This window comes from Salmo salar, chromosome ssa02, assembly GCF_905237065.1.
Source record: "Salmo salar chromosome ssa02, Ssal_v3.1, whole genome shotgun sequence".
NCBI classification, from domain to species: Eukaryota; Metazoa; Chordata; class Actinopteri; order Salmoniformes; family Salmonidae; genus Salmo; species Salmo salar.
This window is the reverse complement of record NC_059443.1, coordinates 67,521,525-67,534,123: the sequence shown is the minus strand read 5'-3', so window position 1 is coordinate 67,534,123 and position 12,599 is coordinate 67,521,525. Positions and strand designations below refer to the sequence as shown.

Below are 12,599 nucleotides of genomic sequence, written 5' to 3'. Positions count from 1 at the left end.
CTGTCTCCTCCAGGCTCTGATGTCTCTGTTTGTGCTGGCATCTAAAGACGGCTGGGTCAACATCATGTACCATGGTCTGGATGCTGTGGGCATAGACCAACAGGTACTGTAGAACACACATAGGGCTGTTGCAGTGACCGTGTTACTGCCACACCAAATTCTACATGGTAACCTCCTCTTATGCACTCTGGATATGCGTTTGTAGTACCCAACACTAACGAGCATCAGGTCCTAACGGCCTGGTACTCAGGGCTCTGTTGTCGCTCTAACCACTCTGACATCAATGCAAATGCGATGGAAAAATCACATAAAACACTTATCATCAAAACAGTATGGTAAAAACAGTATGGTAAATCCACCCCACTGTGATTGATCCAAGTGACTGAAAGAAGTTCACCAACAGGTTGAAACTGAGTGGAAAACATGTTCGTTGTGGATGTTGTTTCAAGCCCAACACAATGAAATGGACAGCGCTTTCTAAGGGGACGATTAGTCCAAAACAACCATAAGCATATTAGAGCTTATGCATACACACAGGCCTACAGTTGAAGTCGGAAGTTTACATACACCTTAGCCAAATATATTTAAACTTAGTTTTTCACAATTCCTGACATTTAATCCTAGTAAAGATTCCATGTCTTAGGTCATTTAGGATCACCACTTGATTTTAAGAATGTGAAATGTCAGAATAATAGTAGAGAGAATGATTTATTTCAGCTTTTATTTCTTTCATCAAATTCCCAGTGGGTCAGAAGTTTACATACACTCAATTAGTATTTGGTAGCATTGCCTTTAAATTGTTTAACGTGGGTCATACGTTTCAGGTAGCCTTCCACAAGCTTCCCACAATAAGTTGGGTGAATTTTGGCCCATTCCTCCTGACAGAGCTGGTGTAACTGAGTCAGGTTTGTAGGCCTCCTTGCTCGCACACGCTTTTTCAGTTCTGCCCACAAATTTTCTATAGGATTGAGGTCAGGGCTTTGTGATGGCCACTCCAATACCTTGACTTTGTTGTCCTTAAGCCATTTTGCCAGAACTATGGAAGTATGCTTGGGGTCATTGTCCATTTGGAAGACCCATTTGTGACCAGGCTTTAATTTCCTGACTGATATCTTGAGATGTTGCTTCTATATATGCACATAATTGTCCTTCCTCAGGATCCCATCTATTTTGTGAAGTGCACCATTCCCTCCTGCAGCAAAGCACCCCCACAACATGATGCTGCCACCCCCGTGCTTCACAGTTGGGATGGTGTTCTTCGGCTTGCAAACCTCCCCCTTTTTCCTCCAAACATAACGATTCTCATTATGGCCAAATAGTTCTGTTTTTGTTTCAACGGACCAGAAGAAATTTCTCCAAAAATAACAATATTTGTCCCCATGTGCAGTTGCAAACCGTAGTCTGGCATTTTTATGGCGGTTTTGGAGCAGTGACTTCTTCCTCGCTGAGTGGACTTTCAGGTTATGTCAATATAGGACACGTTTTACTGTGGATATAGATACTTTGGTACCTGTTTCCTCCAGCATCCTTTGCTTTTGTTCTGGGGTTGATTTGCACTTTTCGCACCAAAGTACGTTCATCTCTAGGAGACAGAACACGTCTACTTCCTGAGCGGTATAACGGCTGCATGGTCCCATGGTGTTTATACTTGCGTACTATTGTTTGTACAGATGAACATGGTACCTTCAGGCATTTGGAAATTGCTCCCAAGGATGAACCAGACTTGTGGAGGTCTAATACATTTTTTTCTGAGGTCTTGGCTGATTTCTTTGGATTTTCCCATGATGTCAAGCAAAGAGGCACTGAGTTTGAAGGTAGGCCTTGAAATACATCCACAGGTACACCTCCAATTGACACAAATTATGTCAATTAGCCTATCAGAAGCTTCTAAAGCCATGACATAATTTTCTGGAATTTTCCAAGTTGTTTAACTTAGTGTATGTAAACTTCTGACCCACTGGAATTGTGATACAGTTAATTATAAGTGAAATAATCTGTCTGTAAACAATTGTTGGAAAAATTACTTGTGTCATGCACACAGTAGATGTCCTAACTGACTTGCCAACACTATAGTTTGTTAACAAGAAATTTGTGGAGTGGTTGAAAAACGAGTTTTAATGACTCCAACCTAAGTGTATGTAAACTTCCCACTTGAACTGTATATATGAGTCCACGCCTGAAAGAATAAAACAGAATTAAAACAATGATTCTGCCGTTTAACTATACATAGCCTACCGCATATAACAAAAACATTTAAGATATCTTTGGTACATAATTGGTATAGTCTAAATTAAACAAATGCAGAGTTAGCCTACAATTATAGTGAGTTTGTATTTGATTTTGAATAGCCTAATAGTAGGGCATTTTGATATTCTGATAATTACCTTTAGCTATACATAATATCTCACCAACCTTGGTTTCCATCTCCTTTCTCTCCTACATTCCATTCTCCATCGTGCAAGTAGAGGGGCTGTCAACAGTTTAATTAATAACATTTTGTTGTGAAAATATGTTCCCGAACAGATTTAACTTGGTTTCCCATTTGAGCACTGGGTAGCTGCAGGAACAGGGTTGGAGAGGCCATGGCATACAGAGTTTGGGCGGAATATCACCTGTAGCGCGGTGATAAATATAAATATAGTTTATATTTAATTCAGCTAAGTTCAATTATATTCTTCTTACTATAACATCATATAATATAAAATAATGGCTTGGGACTTATAAGCATATCTTGTCTGCTAAATGAACAAGTCTACAGCCTGTGGCATGGCACATAGCCTGATAACATACAGTAGGCCACCTCCTATTCTGTTATTCTGAAATACCTTTTCTTCATATCATAATGTTTCTTTAGACCGGGCTAAAATAAATCATGTATTTATTGTGATGGTGTATATTAAATAGATTTATTCAATTTTTTGCAGATGTTCCAAAGGTGTGCGTCAGCGACTTCTATGCGGCTTGTATGTGGCTTGTATGTGGCTTGTGTGAAGTTTGTATGTGGCTTGTATGTGGCTTGTATGAGGCTTGTGTGAGGCTTGAGTGAGGCTTGTGTGAGGTTTGTGTGAGGTTTGTGTGAGGTTTGTGTGAGGCTTGTGTGTGGCTTGTGTGAAGCTTGTATGAGGCTTGTGTGAGGCTTGTGTGAGGCTTGTGTGAGGCTTGTGTGAGGTTTGTGTGAGGTTTGTGTAAGGTTTGTGTGAGGCTTGTGTGTGGCTTGTATGAGGCTTGTATGTGGCTTGTATGTGGCTTGTATGTGGCTTGTATGTGGCTTGTATGAGGCTTGTATGTGGCTTGTATGAGGCTTGTATGAGGCTTGTATGAGGCTTGTATGAGGCTTGTATGAGGCTTGTATGTGACTTGTATGTGGCTTGTATGAGGCTTGTATGAGGCTTGTATGTGGCTTGTATGAGGCTTGTATGAGGCTTGTATGTGGCTTGTGTGAGGCTTGTGTGAGGCTTGTGTGAGGCTTGAGTGAGGCTTGTGTGAGGTTTGTGTGAGGTTTGTGTGAGGTTTGTGTGAGGCTTGTGTGTGGCTTGTGTGAAGCTTGTATGAGGCTTGTGTGAGGCTTGTGTGAGGCTTGTGTGAGGCTTGTGTGAGGTTTGTGTGAGGCTTGTGTGAGGCTTGTATGAGGCTTGTATGTGGCTTGTATGTGGCTTGTATGAGGATTGTATGTGGCTTGTATGTGGCTTGTATGAGGCTTGTCTGAGGCTTGTATGAGGCTTGTATGAGGCTTGTATGAGGCTTGTATGTGGCTTGTATGTGGCTTGTATGAGGCTTGTATGTGACTTGTATGTGGCTTGTATGAGGCTTGTATGAGGCTTGTATGTGGCTTGTATGAGGCTTGTATGAGGCTTGTATGAGGCTTGTATGAGGCTTGTATGTGGCTTGTATGAGGCTTGTATGAGGCTTGTATGAGGCTTGTATGAGGCTTGTATGTGGCTTGTATGTGGCTTGTATGAGGCTTGTATGTGGCTTGTATGAGGCTTGTATGAGGCTTGTATGAGGCTTGTATGAGGCTTGTATGTGGCTTGTATGAGGCTTGTATGTGGCTTGTATGAGGCTTGTATGTGGCTTGTATGAGGCTTGTATGTGGCTCGTTTGTGGCTCGTATGAGGCTCGTATGAGGATTGTATGTGGCTTGTATGTGGCTTGTATGAGGCTTGTATGAGGCTTGTATGTGGCTTGTATGTGGCTTGTATGAGGCTTGTATGAGGCTTGTATGTGGCTTGTATGTGGCTTGTATGAGACTCGTATGCGTGGAGGCCTGAAGATGCTGAACGTGTTTATGTTAATTACCGGTCAATTACTGTGAGACCGACAGTCTTTTGCTTGACAATAACTGTCTGACAAAATTACATGACCGCCATCAGCCCTACACACACACACACACACACACACACACACACACACACACACACACACACACACAGTTGGGTCAACGTCATGTACCGCGGACTGGACGCTGTGGGCACGGACCAACAGGTATACATTAAAACACGCACGCTCACACACAGAAATGGCACACATACACACACGCGTACACACAAATACTCACACACACACACACACACACACACACACACACACACACACACACACACACACACACACACACACACATTCGCTGTAAAACAACTGAGTGGAATAGTGGCTGCAAACAAGTTTTCCTACTGAAAATAATGTGTTGGATGAGTCAGCAGATTTCTATGACTCTCCTCTTGTTCCTTATTGAGGAGTCAGACTAGACAGTGATGACTCTCCTCTTGTTCCTTATTGAGGAATCAGACTAGACAGTGATGACTCTCCTCTTGTTCCTTATTGAGGAATCAGACTAGACAGTGATGACTCTCCTCTTGTTCCTTATTGAGGAATCAGACTAGACAGTGATGACTCTCCTCTTGTTCCTTATTGAGGAATCAGACTAGACAGTGATGACTCTCCTCTTGTTCCTTATTGAGGAATCAGACTAGACAGTGATGACTCTCCTCTTGTTCCTTATTGAGGAATCAGACTAGACAGTGATGACTCTCCTCTTGTCCCTTATTGAGGAATCAGACCAGACAGTGATGACTCTCCTCTCGTCCCTTATTGAAAACCAGAACATGTCTTCCTCCTTGCTTCTTCTTTTACTCTTGCCCTTTGACCTCTCTTTTGTATCCATTTTTGCTTTCAATCTCTCCCCCCTCACCTCTTCTCTTCCCTTTTCCCCCCATATTCCCCACATCCCCAATTCCTCTCTCTCTCTCTTTCTCACCTCTCCCACTCCTTTTCTCCCCCTGCTTCCCCTTCTCCCTTTCAGCCTATGGATGCTGCTCTACCTCCTTCCTGAATGAACTAACCTCTATCTATCTCCCCCTCCCCCTCTTTCCCCCATCCCCCTCTCCCTCCCCCTCCCCCCTCTCTATCTCCCCCTCCACATCTGTCTCCCTCTTCCTCTCTCTTCCCCCCTCCCACTCTTTCCCCCTCCCCTCTCTCTCTCCCTCCCCTCTCTCTCTCTCCTCCCTTCCTCCCCCCTCGCTCTCTCCCCTCTCTCTCCCTCTCCCTCTCTCTCTCTCCCCTCCCCCTGTCTCTCCCCCTCCCCTTCGCTCTCCCTCTCTCTCTCCTCCCTTCCTCCCCCCTCTCTCCCTCCCTCTCTCTCTCCCTCCCCCTCTCTCTCTCTCTCTCTCTCTCCTCCAGCCGTCTATTAACAACAATCCGTGGATGCTCCTGTACTTCATCTCCTTCCTCCTCATCGTCAGTTTCTTCGTTCTCAACATGTTCGTGGGTGTGGTGGTGGAGAACTTCCACAAGTGCAGACAGAACCAGGAAGTGGAGGAGGCCAAAAGGAGGGAGGAGAAACGACAGAGACGCATGGAGAAGAAGAGGAGGAGTAAGAGGGGGAGGTTTGGGGAAGGAGTGAGAGAGAGAGAGGGGAGGAATGGAGGGAAGGAGTGATTGAGGGGGAGGGATGGGGAAGGAGGGGAGAGAGAGGGGAAGAATGGAGGGAAGGAGGGATGGGGGAGGGATGGGGAAGTAGAGAGAGAGAGGGGAGGGATGGGGGAGGGATGGGGAAGTAGAGCGAGGGGAGGAATGGAGGGAAGGAGTGATTGAGGGGAGGGATGGGGAAGGAGGGACAGAGAGAGGGGAAGAATGGAGGGAAGAAGGGATGGGGAGGGATGGGGAAGTAGAGAGAGAGGGGAGGGTTGGAGGGATGGAGGGGGAGGGATGGGGAAGGAGGGAGAGTGAGAGGGGAGGAATGGAGGGATGGAGGGGGAGGGATGGGGAAGGAGGGAGAGAGAGAGGGGAGGAATGGAGGGAAGGAGCGATGTAGGGGGGAGGGATGGGGATGGAGGAAGAGAGTGGGCGAGGAATGGAGGGAGAGAGAGGGGAGGGATGGAGGGGGGAGGGATGGGGAAGAAGGGAGGGAGAGAGAGAGGGAAGGAATGGAGGGAAGGAGGAATGGAGGGGGGGGGATAGGGAAGGAGGGAGGGAGATAGAAAGGGAAGGAATAGAGGGAAAGGGGGAATAGAATAGACATTGTATCAAGTGAACATACACTCTGAGAAGAAAAGGTTCCTGGAGTATCCTTTGGGGGTTCTTCAAATTGAAACTATGGGGGAACCCCTATACGTTCTTCCAAGAACCCTTTAAATGGATACTCAAAGAACCTTTTGAAGAACCTTTTGGGGTTCATTTTTAATCTACCCCCTCCCCTGTTAATATTAATAATAATATGCATAACAATAACAACAAAAATACAATATTTTAGTTCTCAGTGTTTATTATGATTTTAGTGGCAAAGCAGAATAAAAAAATCTAAATATGAGGTAAACTCCAGCAGAGCCCCAAGTCCAGTGGGTATATCCTCTGTCCTGTTGATGTTAATGTGTTGATGTTAATGTGTTGATGTTCTCTGTATCCTCTGTCCTGTTGATGTTAATGTGTTGATGTCTGTATCCTCTGTCCTGTTGATGTTAATGTGTTGATGTTCTCTGTATCCTCTGTCCTGTTGATGTTAATGTGTTGATTTTAATGTGTTGATGTTCTCTGTATCCTCTGTCCTGTTGATGTTAATGTGTTGATTTTAATGTGTTGATGTACTCTGTATCCTCTGTCCTGTTGATGTTAATGTGTTGATGTTAATGTGTTGATGTTCTCTGTATCCTCTGTCCTGTTGATGTTAATGTGTTGATGTTCTCTGTATCCTCTTTCCTGTTGATGTTAATGTGTTGATGTTAATGTGTTGATGTTCTCTGTATCCTCTGTCCTGTTGATGTTAATGTGTTGATTTTAATGTGTTGATGTTCTCTGTATCCTCTGTCCTGTTGATGTTAATGTGTTGATGTTCTCTGTATCCTCTGTCCTGTTGATGTTAATGTGTTGATGTTCTCTGTATCCTCTGTCCTGTTGATGTTAATGTGTTGATGATCTCTGTATCCTCTTTCCTGTTGATGTTAATGTGTTGATGTTCTCTGTATCCTCTTTCCTGTTGATGTTAATGTGTTGATGTTCTCTGTATCCTCTGTCCTGTTGATGTTAATGTGTTGATGTTCTCTGTATCCTCTTTCCTGTTGATGTTAATGTGTTGATGTTAATGTGTTGATGTTCTCTGTATCCTCTGTCCTGTTGATGTTAACCTCTCTGGGCTAGGCGGGACGAATTCGTCCCACCTACGTAACAGCCACTGCCAGCCTGTGGCGCGATTTTCAAAACCTTAAAATTCCTATTACTTCAATTTCTCAAACATATGACTATTTTACAGCCATTTAAAGACAAGACTCTCGTTAATCTAACCACACTGTCCGATTTCAAAAAGGCTTTACAACGAAAGCAAAACATTAGATTATGTCAGCAGAGTACCAAGCCAGAAATAATCAGACACCCATTTTTCAAGCCAGCATATAATGTCACCAAAACCCAGAAGACAGCTAAATGCAGCACTCACCTTTGATGATCTTCATCAGATGACAACCCTAGGACATTATGTTATACAATACATGCATGTTTTGTTCAATCAAGTTCATATTTATATCAAAAACCAGCTTTTTACATTAGCATGTGAAGTTCAGAACTAGCATACCCCCGCAAACTTCCGGGGAATTCGCTAACATTTTACTAAATTACTCACGATAAACGTTCACAAAAAGCATAACAATTATTTTAAGAATTATAGATACAGACCTCCTCTATGCACTCGATATGTCCGATTTTAAAATAGCTTTTTGGTGAAAGCACATTTTGCAATATTCTAAGTACATAGCCCAGGCATCACGGGCTCGCTATTTAGACACCCGGCAAGTTTAGCACTCACCATAATCATATTTACTATTATAAAAGTTTGATTACCTTTTGTTGTCTTCGTCAGAATGCACACCCAGGACTGCTACTTCAATAACAAATGTTGGTTTGGTCCAAAATAATCCATCGTTATATCCGAATAGCGGCGTTTTGTTTGTGCGTTCCAGACACTATCCGAAATAGTAAAGAAGTGTCGCGCGCATGGCGCAATTCGTGACAATAAAATTCGAAATATTCCATTACCGTACTTCGAAGCATGTCAACCGCTGTTTAAAATCAATTTTTACGACATTTTTCTCGTAGAAAAGCGATAATATTCCGACAGGGAATCTCCTTTTCGGCAAACAGAGGAAAAAATCCCAAAGGCGGGGGCGGTCGGGGTCACGCACATAAGCCCAGTGTCCCTTGATCGGCCACTTGAGAAAGGCGATAATGTGTTTCAGCCTGGGGCTGGAATGACGACATTCTGTTTTTTCCCGGGCTCTGAGAGCCTATGGAAGACGTGGGAAGTGTCACGTTAGAGCAGAGATCCTTAGTAAATGATAGAGATGGAAAAGAAGTTCAAGAAATGGTCAGACAGGCCACTTCCTGTAAAGGAATCTCTCAGGTTTTGACCTGCCATTTGAGTTCTGTTATACTCACAGACACCATTCAAACAGTTTTAGAAAATTTAGGGTGTTTTCTATCCATATGTAATAAGTATATGCATATTCTAGTTACTGGGTAGGAGTGGTAACCAGATTAACCTCTATGGGCTAGGTGGGACGCTAGCGTCCCACCCGTGGTGCACTCCATCAACAGCAGGTGCATTTCAAGAGCGGCAAATTTGAATCCAAATAAATGTCAAAATTCAAATTTTTCAAACATACAACTATTTTACACCCTTTGAAAGATAAACATCTCCTTAATCTAACCACGTTTTACGATTTCAAAAAGGTTTTACGGCGAAAGCATAAATTTAGAGTATGTTAGGACAGTACATTTACAAGAGTTGTGTGTAATGTTTTGTCAATTCAAAGACAGGGTCACCAAAACCATAAAACCAGCTAAAATGATGCACTAACCTTTTACAATCTCCATCAGATGACACTCCTAGGACATTATGTTAGACAATGCATGCATTTTTTGTTCTATCAAGTTCATATTTATATCCAAAAACAGCGTTTTACTATGGCATTGATGTTGAGGAAATCGTTTCCCTCCAATAACCGGCAGTCAATTCAACACCACAAATTAAATAATTAAAATTAGAAAACATTGGTAAAATATTATATTGTCATTTAAAGAATTATAGATTTACATCTCTTGAACGCAATCAACTTGCCAGATTTAAAAATAACCTTACTGGGAAATCACACTTTGCAATAATCTGAGCACTGCGCCCAGAAAAATACGCGTTGCGATACAGACTAGACGTCATGTTGGGGAGATCTAAAATCGAAAATACTATGTAAATAATCCATTACCTTTGATTCTCTTCATCAGATGTCACTTCCAGGTATCACAGGTCCATAACGAATGTAGTTTTGTTCAAAAAAGCTCATAATTTATGTCCAAAAATCTCCGTCTTGTTAGCACATGATCTAAGCCAGCCGGACTTCTCGTCATGAACGAGGGGAAAAAATATATATACGTTCGTTCAAACATGTCAAACGTTGTATAGCATAAATCATTAGGGCCTTTTTTAACCAGAACATGAATAATATTCAAGGTGGACGAATGCATACTCTTTTATAACGTATTGGAACGAGGGTACCCAACATGAACTCACGCGCCAGGTGTCTAATGGGCCATCATCGTTCCATGGCTCTTGTTCGGTCAGATCTCCCTCCAGAAGACTCAAAACACTTTGTAAAGGCTGGTGACATCTAGTGGAAGCAATAGGAAGTGCCAAAATATTCCTCAGCCCCTGTGTTTTTCAATGGGATAGGTTTAAAGGTAATACAACACATCAGGTATCCACTTCCTGTCAGAAAATGTCTCAGGGTTTTGCCTGCCAAATGAGTTCTGTTATACTCACAGACACCATTCAAACAGTTTTAGAAACTTTAGAGTGTTTTCTATCCATATGTAATAAGTATATGCATATTCTAGTTACTGGGTAGGAGTGGTAACCAGATTAAATCGGGTATGTTTTTTTATCCAGCCGTGTCAATACTGCCCCCTAGCCCTAACAGGTTAAATCGGGTATGTTTTTTATCCAGCCGTGTCAATACTGCCCCCTAGCCCTAACAGGTTAATGTGTTGATGTTCTCTGTATCCTCTGTCCTGTTGATGTTAATGTGTTGATGTTCTCTGTATCCTCTGTCCTGTTGATGTTAATGTGTTGATGTTCTCTGTATCCTCTGTCCTGTTGATGTTAATGTGTTGATGTTAATGTGTTGATGTTCTCTGTATCCTCTGTCCTGTTGATGTTAATGTGTTGATGTTCTCTGTATCCTCTGTCCTGTTGATGTTAATGTGTTGATGTTAATGTGTTGATGTTCTCTGTATCCTCTGTCCTGTTGATGTTAATGTGTTGATGTTCTCTGTATCCTCTGTCCTGTTGATGTTAATGTGTTGATGTTAATGTGTTGATGTTCTCTGTATCCTCTGTCCTGTTGATGTTAATGTGTTGATGTTCTCTGTATCCTCTGTCCTGTTGATGTTAATGTGTTGATGTTCTCTGTATCCTCTGTCCTGTTGATGTTAATGTGTTGATGTTCTCTGTATCCTCTGTCCTGTTGATGATAATGTGTTGATGTTAATGTGTTGATGTTCTCTGTATCCTCTGTCCTGTTGATGTTAATGTGTTGATGTTCTCTGTATTCATAGCCAGAATGATTTTGCATTGCATGGTAATCGAACAGGTTTCCTGTTTTATTCATCAGAGGTGTAGGGAGTGAGAAGTCTGTGAATCCCAAAAATAGTCATTATACAGATAATTAACAAAACATGCACACGACAGTATTTGGTTTGTGTTCAGATACCTACAGACACAGAAGTGAGCAGTTCAGTCACCTGCACCCAATACAGCTAGCCTTCAGCATATTCTTATAGCCTACCTATTGTTACCTTTTTGTTGATTGATATCCATTGAATTGTGTCCATTTTCTGTTTTAGAAAGATTTGCACAAATATGAAAAGATAGATGGTATAATCATAAAACAATTTGGATCATACAATGGACAAACCTTACCTTACATTGAGATCTTTACATTTGTCAGTTAAGTGCCTGCACCTTCTGTCCTTTCAAATTCAAATCCAAGTGTTTCAGTTGGGCAGTTAAGATCCTGCAAGAACCCCCAGCTACTAAAGAGGTTCCTCGATGAACCCCACCTCCTATGGGGTTCTTGGAAGAACCTTTTGGAGGCCGTTTTGAGTGCCAAGAACCCTAAGGTTCTTTGAAGAGCTTTAAGGATCTTAGAAGAACCCTTGTTGAACAACACATTTTTACAGTGTATAGTTATTATTAAAAAGGTAGAAAGAGGTCAAATAGCATGAGATTCATTGAACCAATTATGAGAAGTAGAAAAATAAGAATATGAAAGTGTGATTAAAAGTTGGGGAGGATGGGGTCAAACTGAAAGTTGGGGAGGATGGAGTCAAACTGAAAGTCGGGGAGGATGGGGTCAAACTGAAAGTCGGGGAGGATGGCGTCAAACTGAAAGTCGGGGAGGATGGGGTCAAACTGAAAGTCAGGGAGGATGGGGTCAAACTGAAAGTCGGGGAGGATGGGGTCAAACTGAAAGTCAGGGAGGATGGGGTCAAACTGAAAGTCGGGGAGGATGGGGTCAAACTATCCTGGGAGCCGGAGAATTAAAGTAGAATGTTTAACTGGCCCGTCTCTGCAGGTGGTTTGATGTAATACATGATGATATCATTATATTACTATATGAGGATGGTCATTCATCACTTTAGTCCATTTAGGTCTATTTTACTTCCTGTTTAAGGAAAAGGATATTATTCATTTCTCTGTAGATTAGCTCATCCTTTCTTTCCCTCCCCTCTACTCGCTCCCCGTCTTCCATCCTTTCTCTCTCACCTTCTCTTGCTTTCTCTTCACCTATCCTCTCCTCCCTCCCGTCTTCCTTCTTACCTCTACAATCCTCTATATCTCTCTTTTTCCCATCTTCTCCCTCTCACTCCTCTCTCTCTCTCTCTTCTCTTCCCTTCCACACCTCTTCCTCTCCTCTCATCTTTCCTACCCCTCCCTCATCCCCTCTTCTCCCCTACCTCTATCCACCCTATCTCCTCTCCTCATCCTCCCCTCTCCCCTCTCTTCTTCATCCTCGCTCCCCTTCCCTCTCCCCTCTCCTCTTTCTCCCCTCCCCTCCCCTCTC

The 12,599-nt window shown here is 42.7% G+C and overlaps 1 protein-coding gene across 1 annotated transcript in view; it reads left to right on the top strand.

Moving 5' to 3' along the window:
- The window catches only part of LOC106590384 (voltage-dependent T-type calcium channel subunit alpha-1I), a 142,568-nt gene that overhangs the window by 115,158 nt on the left and 14,811 nt on the right, over positions 1–12,599 (top strand). The window contains exons 25-26 of the mRNA XM_045713267.1: positions 14–103; positions 5,677–5,869. Coding sequence (XP_045569223.1) covers positions 14–103; positions 5,677–5,869 — 283 coding nt within the window. The remainder of the gene's footprint in view (positions 1–13; positions 104–5,676; positions 5,870–12,599) is intronic.